Raw genomic sequence first — 13,399 nt, 5'->3', positions numbered from 1 at the left:
GGCAAGGAGACTTTTCATTGGTTGTTTCCAAGCGGACCGCAAGGCAGTGATTGGTGGGTGTTTTTACAGGATTACAGCAGCTACAGTTTTACCTATAGACTTTTAAGGACCTTAGTTCGTGATGCAAGGATGTCCGTGACATCCCATAATATTATATTAGTACCGGTGGTTTTTACATGAATCACTTTAAGCCAATCCCTGATGTTTTTACTTAGCCTAACTGAGGAGTTGTGTTGTCTAAACTAGTTCTGTTTCACATTTGTTTAAAACTGCGCACTGGTCACATGATTAAGGTCACATGATTAAACCGCCACAATAGTATGTATGTGTCATTTTGGGAGTCTCCAGGAAATCGACCTATAATATTATTTAGATATGAGGATGTGTTGCCCAGGATGTGTGTTTAAGGGTTAAACTAAAACGTCAGGGGACTTGCAACTGCATTGTTACCTGATGGGGATGCCCAATTTACGGGCCCTGAAATAAAATCTAGATTTAAGGCATTTGTTATTCTGGTTCATATTGTGCTTATGTAGTAAGTAATTTCACCAAATAAATGTATGCTTAATCAAGTTACCACAGACTACTTGCTGATTTCTTTGGGGGCCCCTGGTAGGTTAATCCAGCCCCAACTACAAGGCTTTGCTGGCCTAAAGTCAACTTTCATGAGTATTCAATACTCCCTAATATACACAGAAAAGTTCCCATGACTACTGGGAACCCTCGTCTCACAAATACCTCACATTCCGTACACACATGCTTGTAATGTGCAGGAGAAAGTTGGGAATGTGAGTTAAAAAGGAGGTGATGCGGCAGAGCTGTAGCGAACGATAGGCTGATACTTACCCTGGATCTCTATTAGAGGGGGACAAATACCACAGGGAGGGAGAGACGTAGCAGTGAGAAGGGGAGGTCGCAAAAAGGAAGCAAAATAAGAAAAGAGAAAGGCAGAACTTATTGTTAAGGTTAGTACGAGGAAGCCATCACACGTCTGCCACAGTTTAGAGCAAAATAACACGGCTGCAACCAAAAACCAGAAATAATAACACAACCAAGCATCAGCACGGCTAACCAGACACTCGCAAACATAACAGCAATGGACACTGAACGCTTTCACCAAATGTTGTATTACTTTGTTGTATTATTATGTTTTTCTGTTGTTAAAACTGCTTTTTACTTTAATTATTATTTCATTGAATGTACTGTATGTATCACATTTAATGTATTACTAATGTTTCATATAAAACAATAACAACTCTAAGTAGATAAGGAGTGTTAGTGATGTCTAAATGAAGCTTCGTGAAGGATTTTCTTTATCGACTGAGCCCAATAGAGGGCGCTCTCTGTTTAAAAAAGAATTTGAAAGCACACTGAATTGCCATTCCTTGAGCCTTTTTCTTACAGCAATAACGCCATATACAGTAGTTGGGTCAACATTAGTCTATATCCTTGGCGTTTCACTTCCGGGAGCTTCCTTTGTGTTGGAATTCTAAACTCCTGTGGATTTGTGAGGACTATGGTTAACTGCTCCTCAGATCTCTGCAGGGTAACTCCAGACAGCTAGCTAGACCATCTGTCCAATCTGAGTCTTCTCTTGCACGACTATTTTAAAGCGGCTCTGTGCGGAGCTTGGCATCGCCCATGACGATTGTGATTGGTTTAAAGAAATGCCAATAAACCAGAGCATGTTTTTCTCCCATCCCAGAATGCTATGTGGAGTAGCCACACCCTCCTCCGCTCCGCAGCGTGTGGATAGTCTGGCAAAGCGAGACTAGGTCAACGTATACAACGAATGGTTCATGAAGCTTTATTTGGACATCATTACATAACATATTTTCAGAGTTACAGTTCTCTTTAGGCCTCTTTAACAAAAGACAGAATATATTTAAAAGAAATGTCATTTTGGAAATTTGCTTTTCCAACATTTTTCTATTATGTATTCATCTGCCTGGCAAGTGAATGGAAGCTTCTCCGGAAAGAAAGCACTTATTAGCGGTTGCTGCAACGCTGAGTGAAGTGAAGTTTCAGGACAAATGAGAAACGACAAGCAGTACTGTTGAGCACCACCAGATGGCAATATATACCCAAAATTGTTTTGACCTAGACTGTATGAAGTCTATAGTTCTTGACCTCGGTGAATGACTCAATTCTCTGTGTGTGTGTGTGTGTGTGTGTGTGTGTGTGTGTGTGTGTGTGTGTGTGTGTGTGTTGGCACTCAATGCAATCACTGTATGTTGAGTCTGTTTGGTTGCTTTTATCATGCATCCAAACCATAAATTGACATTTGATTCAGTTTTGGCCGAGGAACTATTGTTGTTGGGGTTGAACCACTATTTACTACCACTAATAGCGCCAATGACGAGATCATCATGAGATAATAGAGGTAACGATGAACCGAAGGTGCAAATATGGACACCTAGAGCACGTAGTCTACACAGAAACACCATAGATACCAGTCAAATCGATTTTGTGAACTTGCGAAACACTATTTGATGTCTACAACGTGACTTTCTGTCTGTTCTGTCAAATGTGAGACGAGCCTGAGCTCGGCGGCTGACTGTTACCTTTACGAGCCTTCTTCTGTAGTTTCATGGTGTCAGATGACTTCTTCTTGATCTCGTGGCGTGACCTCTTGTACTCTTGAAACAAGATAAACAGAGACGCTTTAGTAACAGGAATGTAAAAGCCCTCGGTATGAACTCACACTATCTCGCATTTCCAATATTAACTTGAATAGAAACGCTTCCAGAAGCTACGAAACCAAGAGCTTGCTGACAAAGACTTTACATTCATTAGGGGTAAACACTGATCGGCAGTGATTACAGTCAGCATTCATCAATATCTTTAAATCAGTCAGCCCCAGCTAATGTAACAGTAAATCTGAAACCAGTAAGATTAATATAAAAGCACAAGAAACTATCATGAAAGCAATGTATATATTTGTGATCTTACTATATACAGTTGTATGCGTGACAGAGGGGATTTTCCCTGATCAAGCATGTATTTTAGCAGTTCCTCACTAAACAGCTCTTGGTTGGTTTTTGTTAAGTCAGTGTGAACATGGAATGGACTAAAACAACAACAAAAATTCTTATTCTGGCGTGCAAACACCCTCAGGCTGTGAATAGACTGATAACAGCACTGCATTAAAAACTGTTTTTTTGATTCATTTCGGCCACTAGGTTGGTATATGGAAGACACAAAGCGCTCCACCCAAAAACCCTGGCTCAGTGTCATGGTTGTGGTTTGATTCCATTTGTGCTTTGTGCTCGCTTCCTGTTTCCCTGTTATGTTTCTGTCTCTTCTCACCCTGTCTCTGTATTCACGTTCCTTGTCCATGGTTATGTTTCATTTGCCTGTGTTCTTTTCTTCCGTCTTATTTGTTTGGTTTTCCTAGATCTGCTCTTTGTGTACGTTCGCATCCTTTACTTCCTGTATTATTTTGTGACGTTCGGTTCAATGTGTCTTTGTCTAGCTTCGTTTCCTGTTGAGTCTGATTGGTCCCTGATGTGTTTCACCTGTTCCTCGTCAGCCCTCACGTCACCTGTCCCTCGTTACCGCCCTCCTCTCCTTGTGTATATTAGTCTGTTCTTTTGTCCAGTGTCAGATTGTCTGCGTTCATCCCTTTCTGTGTATTCCTAATGTGTAGTTTCCTCCAGTTAGTTCTCTTTCTAGTGTTTCTGGATTTTGCTTTGTTCTATTTTTGGATCTAGCTTGTGTATTAAACCTCACCTTTTGTCCAATCCATTTGCCTACTTGTCTCCTGCTTTTGCGTCTTCCTTTTGAATGTGCTAATAACTGTGACATTTTTGCAACATCATCCGGGAATGTCTTGCTTTTATATATTGAATGATTGCAAGCGCACGTTCATGGTAGATTACCTTGTAATGTCACTCGTGAAAGGCAACAGTCTACCTTGGGATTGTTAAGACAATAACCTTCGACAATCGTGAGTCCTCTCTCATCATACTTTACAATCGGCTGTGCATGGTTTTTTCTGCTGATAAGCAGTCAAACTCATGAAAATATTAATCAAACTGGACTTTAAGGATAATATTTCATTGTCTCATTGCTTCTTGAAGCAACATGCAATGCTTTTTTGGTTCAAACAGTGCAAAAATCTTTACAGTGGTCAATAAGCTACAAAGCAGAACCTCACAAGGCAGTAGGTACTTTTTTTGAAGCTATGCAGCAGGGAAGATATGGGGCTAGAACGTAGTAATACATTGGTTTCATGAATTAGCATAAAAACCTGCAATGTTTGTGTACCTTTGGCATGATCCTTATCCAGCTGGTTGGCTGTCTTCTTCCAGTCCTCAATCTTGTCTTGGAGAGGAGTGATCAGACTCTCCATCAAAGCACTGTGGGAGAGATTTAAGAGGAACGTACAGAATTAGGAGACAGCGTAGACACAGCGCCAATAAGTGCTGCCTTGTTTCACTCAAAATAAATTTGAGGACAAATATTTTTGGCAAGAGACTGACTTAAGCAGGATGTATGCTTCTGTGGTTGGCTCCACGCAGAGGTTTCGCCGTAGCCTACGTAAGTGGCCTGAAGTTTATACTTGCGTTGGTGTGTGCGCTGATCTCTTTGAGAGAATAGCACGGTCGGCATGTGTGTGTGCGTGGGGAGTGTGTGGTAGAGCGAGTGAGAGAGTGACGGTGATTAGCTTCGGAGCGAGTAGCGACTGTAGAGTCATAGTGAGAGAAACAAAGTGTCTCCCCTGTTCTTTCTGACCACGGTGGGAAATCTGTACCAGGAAAAGTTAACCCTCTCCTTGATTTCATGTTTTTTATGGAGAAGGAGAACCAGGAAATGAGTAGGGGGAAATGCGACGCTACGAAGCCACGGCCAAACGGACCAATCACAAAAATTTTTTTCCGGTTTTAGTCATATTTTTTGAGAGGTGCACGTACCACGGCATTGATTTAATGCAGAAGCATAAATCGGCCTTTAGTGTGCCAAGCCCCACTGAAAATTAGACGTTTCAGGAATGAGATCCTTACACATAATTCCCTCCACGACACACAATAGCTTTTTAGATTGACTCAGTCTTCAAAGGGACCCGTGTCATTACCATGGCTATACAGTAGATCATCATCATTATACTCACCATTATTGTAATAGCTTGTGCCGTGGAAAAGTCATTAGACAGTAGAGTATGAAGGAAAAGCCAAAACAATGGTTGGAAACAGACTGGGTGAAAGTTCCAGAGTGGTCTGTGTTGTGTGCCAATTTACAGTCATTTCAATATGTGTAGACAGAGCAATGTTCCTAATGGAATCCATACAGCTGACAAGCTGACAACACTTCACCATCACTTGTCCCATCATAGCACTAAACCTAGGTCAGCTTTAGATGAAAACATATGAAAGATCCTGATGGGCGACAGAGTAAGCTCAACAAAGGAAGGAAAGGAAGCAAAGGAAGGAGGTTAAGAAGGACAGAAATGGTGAAGATGAAAGAAAGGAAAGACATGTATCTTACTTGGTGAACTGGCGAAGTTTGGCCTCAATGCTGCGATGCCTCATGCACATCCTGGTCAGAGCTGAACCGATATCTCTGGTTGCCCCTGGAAACACAAAACGGCCAGGTTCATATGACGAAACACACAGACATAAAATCACATACATATGCTATAGGAGTCCCATTGCACATTTACCACTGAAGGCCCTTTTCTGTTCCACAAAAACCAAACACAAAGCTGTGATCAATATTTAGATTACAGCTATTAGCGTGCTGTGTAATGTAAATGCTGGCAAAAGCATTGTATTCTTCAAACAGATGAACGACTACCAAGCTTTTGTACCCTTTTCCATTCAACCAGTATTTACACAAGAGCCTGATCTACCTCTCGTGGATACCACACACACACACACACACACACACACACACACACACGGCTTCGTCCAAATAAAGTGTCTTGTGAGTGTGTGTTTGTGTGAGAGCCAAGCGCTCAGGGACCCAGTTCCGTGAGCAGCTAACCTGCAACTGTAAACACCAATCTATTTTAAGGCACAGTAGGTCCATGTGGAAAACGCTGACCCTGGAGTTAAAGTCAGTTTAACTGATGGCAGACACTACCAACTTCCAAACAAGGCGCTTAGAGCTGTACAGGTGGAAAGCCCACAAGTAAAACTTCACTCTCATGCTATCTACAGACTTTCCAGCAGAGGTATGGCTTATATAGTATTTGGTGCCTCGAGAATAACATAATCACTGCTGCCATTGAAATGTACACACTGGAAAATTCAGATTAAACAGCAGCCAAATGGGATTTCCTTCGAGAGACACTATTTATCATCAGGGCTTATACAGGCTTACACAGTTAAATGCAGGGAGTGCAGAAGGAGGAAGGTTGTTATTCTAAATGGTTATGCACCAGATTAATATTTTCATCCATATTTGTATTTGAACAGATTAGGGGGATGGGAAATTTCAATCAATAATTTCAGAATGAATATGATATAACTTTTTCAGTTACACCAACAGGTGCAGTGAGCATATTGTTAAGGAACTGAATCAGCAACTCTGTTGTTTAACTTAGCTGCCAACATTCTTTATGTACTCTTAAACGTCCCATGGAATGAACATTTCACTCTATGAGGTTTTTTAACATTAATATGAGTTCCCCCAGCCTGCCTATGGTCCCCCAGTGGCTAGAAATGGTGATAGGTGTAAACCGAGCCCTGGGTATCCTGCTCTGCCTTTGAGAAAATGAAAGCTCAGATGGGCCAATCTGGAATCTTCTCCTTTACATCAACATTAACTAACATGAAGCAGTTCATATGCAGTTGTTAAAATTGCATTATCTCCTACGTTAGATTTTTGTAATACTCAGCTCTAAAGTGAGATTTCTTCTGGTTGTACTTTACACATGTGTGTCCCCATGCTGGCCTTGGTCTGACCATCCATAATGCCTTGCTCCTGAGCATCTTAATTTCATTTCCTCACCAGCCAGTATGTAGATTCAAACCAGAAGCCTTTTGATTAAAACAATCAAATACTCACATGTTACCACATACCGACACTTACAAATGCCAAACCTCAAACACACACACATACACACACATACACACACACAAACAGAGAGAGAGAGAGAACACTTGCACTGTGTGTTGTTCACATCCAGAGAGAAGTGCTCCATTCATAATTAACAAATTCCTCCCTCACGTCTCCTGTTCTACCCGGCAACCATTCATTAAAGCAGAACCACCCTCCCCACGCACGCACGCGCGCGCGCACAACACACACACACACACACACACACAACACACACACACAGTTTACACCATGCATGCCGATCAGTTGTACAACTGAAAAAGTATTTTGAACTGTGTGTTGACAGTGTGATCCAATCCCAAATCAATATGTAGATATTAAAACTGCAGTGGGTAGAGAGTGAAGAAAAGTCAAAACTAATGAAGAGAGTGTGTGACATTTTGTGTCGAAGGAAAAAGTAATATTGGGAAAGGAATGGGAGAGGAAGAGATGGAGGAAAGATGAGAGAGCATGAAGACGAAAGGGGTCGCATTGCACATTTTAATGAGTTCACTGCTGGCGAGAGAAACATGGGACTTGAGTTACAGCCAAGTGTTTGTGTGTGTGTGTGTGTGTGTGTGTGTGTGTGTGTGTGTGTGTGTGTTTGATCTCCACATTTATGATGGTCCTCTTCCTGTTTGCCTGTTATTACCATGCCTTTCAGACTCCACAGGAGATCAACAACGTCACAAAACACACACTGTTCACATCTGGAATACAGCTACTGTGTGTGTGTGTGTGTGTGTGTGTGTGTGTGTGTGTAAGTCTGTGTTCATTTGCTTCCAAAGCAAATCACCATGTTTCATCACCTTATTTGAACTAAAAGAGGCCTAACAATGGCTGGGACCACGCTACGCCTGGCTTGTTGTTAATGCAAGATTACCAAAACAGGTTAAAAATGCATTTTTTAATGTTGATTCAATTCTGTTTTAGATTAGCGCCGCCTGCTGTTATGGAGACGTATTACGTCTCGTCTCTTCGGTGTGTTCCGAGGTACTTTTTTGACCAACTGCCTTTTCTGCCGAGGGTCGGCCGTCTGGTCGGTGTGTCTGGGCCTTTAGGCTGTGTCTCAAACCGCCTACTTGCACACTTCAAACACTTAGTTTTAAGTATATAGCGGAGAAAACGCAAAAAGTCAGTGTACTGAATGTACCAGGATGACCCCCTAAAAACGGTCAAAAAGTTCAGTGTGGAACGATGGACCCTACTCGCACTAAACAGGCGCCATCTTGACTACAAAGCCTTGACTGGCAGCTGATTGGACGAACGCGTCACGTGGGTCTGGCTGCTCGAGAATTTCAAACTGAACTGTCACGGCGTCTCGTTCTGAATACGATCTCATATTGTACTAAAATAGTTCGTCACGCTCGTAAGTGTTCATTTGGGACAATACTAACCATCCAAAGTGGCCACTACGGCAGTTAAGTGGTCAGTACACATTAGCAGTGTACTGACGGAAGTATGCCGAATGAGACACAGCCTTAGTCTGGCAAAGTAAAGTAAAAATGATTCCTCGTTACCTAGCAACTGACAGGTTTGTTGCGGTTTCCATGAGATCTTGGCCCGTTGCTAAGGTGAAAATCAGAATGTTTGGTGCTGAGGTCAAATTGTCTGCTGCTTCGAAAACAAATGTCTGAACTTCAGTGCAAGAAAGAGACTGAAGGACAGAGAGGGAATACCACACACACACAAAGGGGCGTTTCACTATCTTTGTGGGGACCCGTCATTGACATAATGCATTCCCTAGCCCCTTACCCTAACCTTAACCATCACAACTAAATGCCTAAACTTAACCTTTACCCTCACACTAACCATCACCTAATTCTAACCCTAACCCTAAAACCAAGTCTTAACCCTCAAACAGCCCTTTAAAGTTGTGGGGTCCAGCATTTTGGCCCCACAAAGCTGTCCAGACTCCACAAGTATAGTGTATTCCCGGTTTTTGGACCCCACGAATGTAGTTAAACGAGAACACACACACACACACACACACACACACATGCACGCACAAACACACAAAAACTAACCTCACTGTGAAAACCGGAAGAGGGCTTAGAGCAGAGAGAGTGGGAACAGGAGCACATAAACCAACACACACAACACACACACACACACACACACACACACACACACACACACACATTTTAACAGTTGTATTATAGTACATGTACAATGACACTGTTATGCAGCTAGCAGCCATTCAACTGTGGATTACAAAATACGCTCTAGACGTTCTAGAAACATTCCAAATAGCCTTTTTTTATTTTATTTTAAAATTTCAAAGCTTTTGGAGAGATTTTACCATCAAACTAATACTCTTCAAACACTCTGTCCCTTCAGCACGGAAGCAGGACTGCCCAGAGCCCACCAGCTACACCTCAGCTTGTTAATATCCTGGAGAGATTACAGTTCCTCTATGATTACAGTTACAGTTACAAACACACACATATATGCTGTTGTATACTGTTGCTTTCCCAGAGAATAGCAATGAGTCTCTGTAAACAGTCTGCACTCTAATGATAACATGCTCTCTCTCTCTCTCTCTCTCTCTCTCTCTCTCTCTCTCTCTCTCTCTCTCTCTCTTTCTCTCTCTCTCTCTCTGTGTCTTTGCCTGGGGCATCTGTGGCCTTCCCACCCGTGCATCTCCATGGCAACTATTATCTATAATCTTGCAGAGGGATTCGTCAGCCTCTGTCTTTCCATTTGCTGTGCAATGCAGGCAAACATGCCACTGCAAAAGTGAACGGTAGTGATGACCAGATGCACATTTGACTTGGCCAAAATGTATCCAGCATGTGTGTGTGTGTGTGTGTGTGTGTGTGTGTTTGTCTTATGTCTCACCAGGTGATGGGAAAAAAGTCAAAAATAGTCATGTTTTCTAGATTAGATCTACTGGGACAGCTCACAATTAGATTGACACACACGGGGACACACATGTAGAGAAACACACACACACACACACACACACACACACTATTCTTATTACTCAAAGTTTGAGTAATAAGAATACAGTCTACAGAATTGAGTCTCAAACTTTAACTTTATGTAAGAGATAATGTAGAGCGAGCCGGTCATTATTGGAAAATACTTACACAGCCTTGTTGAATACTTGATTCTGATTGGTCAATCATGCAAGTAAGCATAACAGACCGCTGCTAAGTATAACAGACCATTGCCATGGACACAGTTTTGATCATAGAATAGGGCGGGCTATTTTCAAATCAATATGCATGCTCATATAGAGCTAATAGTGCTGATCCCAAAGGGAGAGAGAGGGTGGGGAAAATGCGGACCGCTAACAGAGCTAATGGCAACAATGCAAACAGAGCCTTAGTTTAGCTTAATGGTTAGCTCACTCAACGGGGTCCCGACCGCGACGCAGGCGTTATCAGCGGGTAACCTCTGTATGAGTACCGCGTAATAAGCCGGATAATGGTAAGAGGGAGCCGGTCATTATTGCGAATTAGAATCCAGACAGGGCGATGCAAGTCCTGCAATATAATATGTTGCCAATATGTCGGAATGTACCACACATACACACACACACACACACACACACACACACACACACACACACACACACACACACAGATGTGGCTTTTTTTTTCACGTTAACGTAAATGGCAGATAATACAGTTTGGACATCTGCTTTGTTACGCTGTTACACTAACGTTATGGTGGTCCCCCTAGCACCAGTCTCTAAATATTCAGTGTGTCATCTCTTTACATCGGTTAAACCCTGTATGACTGATACATAAAAAAATGCGCTTCCCATTTAGACACAAGCCTCTGGCTCAGTGTTCACATTAAATTGTGAAATTGCCCAGTCAACCAATAGAAAAAGTGATTTGAAAATTGTGTTTGGAAATGGAAATCATTTTTGGAGCAGTGTGTCATAGGCCTAATCTCTTTCTACAATATTACACATATCAGACCAGACCGCAGCATCACTCTTATACACTCAAGACTTTGCTCTGCACTCTGGACAATTTTCTGACGAGAAGGCTAATGTGCTCACAAGGCATCGTCCATGTCCATCTGCCCATGTGTGCAAAGACACAGCAGAACCTTTAAAGTACTTCTTTTCATGAAGATCCTTGACATCTGCAGACCTGTCACCACCAACTTGTGGACTACGGTAATACCTGACCTATACTGGATTTGTGAGGACCAATACTGATACACTAACCCCTGACCCTAACCCCTAACCCTTTTTTGAAACATAGGTACATAAAAAAAAAACATTCTTGACATGGATCCGTTATATTCATTTTTGTTTTGTTTTTCTTTACAAACTAAGTAGAAAATTCTTCAGTTGGAAGATCAGGTTGTCAGTGATCTCCGTTTGACGGCAGTAGGTCAGTCAATGGGGACCTGGCTTAAGAACCAGAGGGTGGCAGGTTCTAGTCCCGCTTTGGGCCAAGTATGGAGTGTGGCCGAGCTGGGTAGGTGCCAGTTCACCTCCAGGGCACTGCTCAGGTGCCCTTGAGCAAGGCACCAACACCCAACTACTGTGCCCCCTTGCTCTGACATATCTCCATTTAATTAATGAGTGCCTGTGTGTGTGTGTGTGTGTGTGTGTGTGTGTGTGTGTGTGTGTGTGTGTGTGTGTGTGTGTGTGTGTAATGTGTATATAAACAGAGTGAACATTTTGTATGTCCCCCTTGTGGATTAAAATGTATTCTTTTAAAAAAAAACTATCTGGTTACACTGTTTCTAAATTGCTTCAAACCTAGTTTGGCATTTAGTACTGCAACCTTTTGTTAGTTATTGTCCGACATATACACCAATAGTGATATACTTTGTACATGTATCTGCAGTAAGCTAATACTGTATCTTGCTGGCTTATTTATTGGTCCAGCCCAAAAGTGGACATAACCTAGACCGTTACATATAAACACAAGCAGTGTGCACACATATCAAAGCAGTGAGACCGAGTCAGCTTAAAGCATGTACGTGTTACCTTAATGAGCAGCAGCTCCTCCAAATTTCAGTCAATCAGCACAGCCCACTTCCAAAAACAAACACCTGTCTGCTGCTCTCATTAACTGAGACAGCATCTGTTCTTTTTGCTGTAAGCTTTGAAAACCCAAATGTTTATGCGTTCTCTCAGATGAATAGGCATACAGTATGACCACATGTCCTTAACAAGCACGTCAACAAGCCATTCAGAATAATGAACAGGATTCCGTTACAGTTTTGTATGGGTGATTCATGCATTGAGGGATGAACCTATTATGTATGGGATAATGTAATGTATTGCGACTTGAACCCCTTCAGGCTGATTCAAGACCTCCTGCATCACCCTGTCGGGGTTCTAATTCGTAATAATGGCCGGCTCGCTCTACATTATCCCGCTTATTACACAGCTACTTAAACAGAGGTTACCTGCCTGCGTCCCGGACGGGACGGTTAACTTTAGCGCTCATGAGCACGGCTCTCCGGCAGAAGCCAGGTAATGCTCAGTTGCACTGTTGCCATTAGCTCTGTTAGCGGTCTCCGTTTCCTCCACCCTCTCTCTCCCTCTGTTATCCACTGATCAGTGCTATGGGCTCCGTACAAGCAGAAATATTGACTTTAAAAACAGTTTTATTGATTTAAAAATAGTCCTTCAGAGTCTATGACCAGAACTGCGTCCATTGGAACGATCTGTTATACTTAGCAACGGTCTGGTATAATAAGAAAATACCAGACCGTAGAACGCTGTTGTAATCAGCTAGGAGCCTTGTTGCATTAGCAGATGTTAATATTTAGTGTCAAAACACACAGACACACACACACACACACACACAGACAAACACACACACACACACACAAATGACAATGGACTTTTTTCACAGCAGACATGTTGACTTGTCATAGTAGGAAAAGCACAGCTGAAATTGATAACCTTAACGATGGCTCAGTTCCATCAAGTGTCCCAGTAAGATATTTCAGTGAGTCAGCATGAACAATACCAGGGCCTCTCCTAAGTGGAATGCAGCCATCAGTAATGGTTTTGAACACACCTGTGCTTTTCCTGCTATGACATGTCAACATGTCTGCCATGAAAAAGGCCTATAAGGCAGTGTTGAAAAGCAGGTGGAAGAGAAAAGTAGGAATGGGAGGAGGAAGAGACTATCAGAAAGAGGAAGAGATAAAGGATGTAGTAGGTGATATAAGGAGCTGGAGGAGGAACGTGGAGTTGGGGATGACGGTGCTTTTGTGTCTCGGGTGGCATAACAAGGAGGGAGAGCTAATGCCAGAGCAGGTGAGGCTGCGGTTGCCAAGGTTACAGACGTCTGCAGCAAGCGCCCATCCGTTCCCCTGACACCAGCATCTCTGCGGTGACACAGCAACAACAAAATGGAAGAGGGTT

General features: G+C 42.5%; 1 protein-coding gene across 6 annotated transcripts in view; it reads right to left on the bottom strand.

Annotated features, from left to right (window-relative positions):
- Positions 1–13,399, bottom strand: part of mtss1lb (MTSS I-BAR domain containing 2b) — a 100,510-nt gene that overhangs the window by 28,787 nt on the left and 58,324 nt on the right. For 3 of the 6 annotated variants that reach the window (XM_039794595.1, XM_039794599.1, XM_039794597.1), the window contains exons 4-7: positions 5,488–5,572; positions 4,270–4,361; positions 2,565–2,639; positions 847–855 (exon numbers count right to left, since the gene is read on the bottom strand). In XM_039794595.1, the coding sequence (XP_039650529.1) occupies positions 847–855; positions 2,565–2,639; positions 4,270–4,361; positions 5,488–5,572 (261 nt within the window). The remainder of the gene's footprint in view (positions 1–846; positions 856–2,564; positions 2,640–4,269; positions 4,362–5,487; positions 5,573–13,399) is intronic. The other 3 variants (XM_039794596.1, XM_039794600.1, XM_039794598.1) reach the window with 1 other exon arrangement.

The sequence above is a fragment of the Perca fluviatilis genome, chromosome 3 (genome assembly GCF_010015445.1).
Source record: "Perca fluviatilis chromosome 3, GENO_Pfluv_1.0, whole genome shotgun sequence".
NCBI lineage: Eukaryota > Metazoa > Chordata > Actinopteri > Perciformes > Percidae > Perca > Perca fluviatilis.
This window is presented reverse-complemented; position numbering and strand designations above follow the sequence as displayed.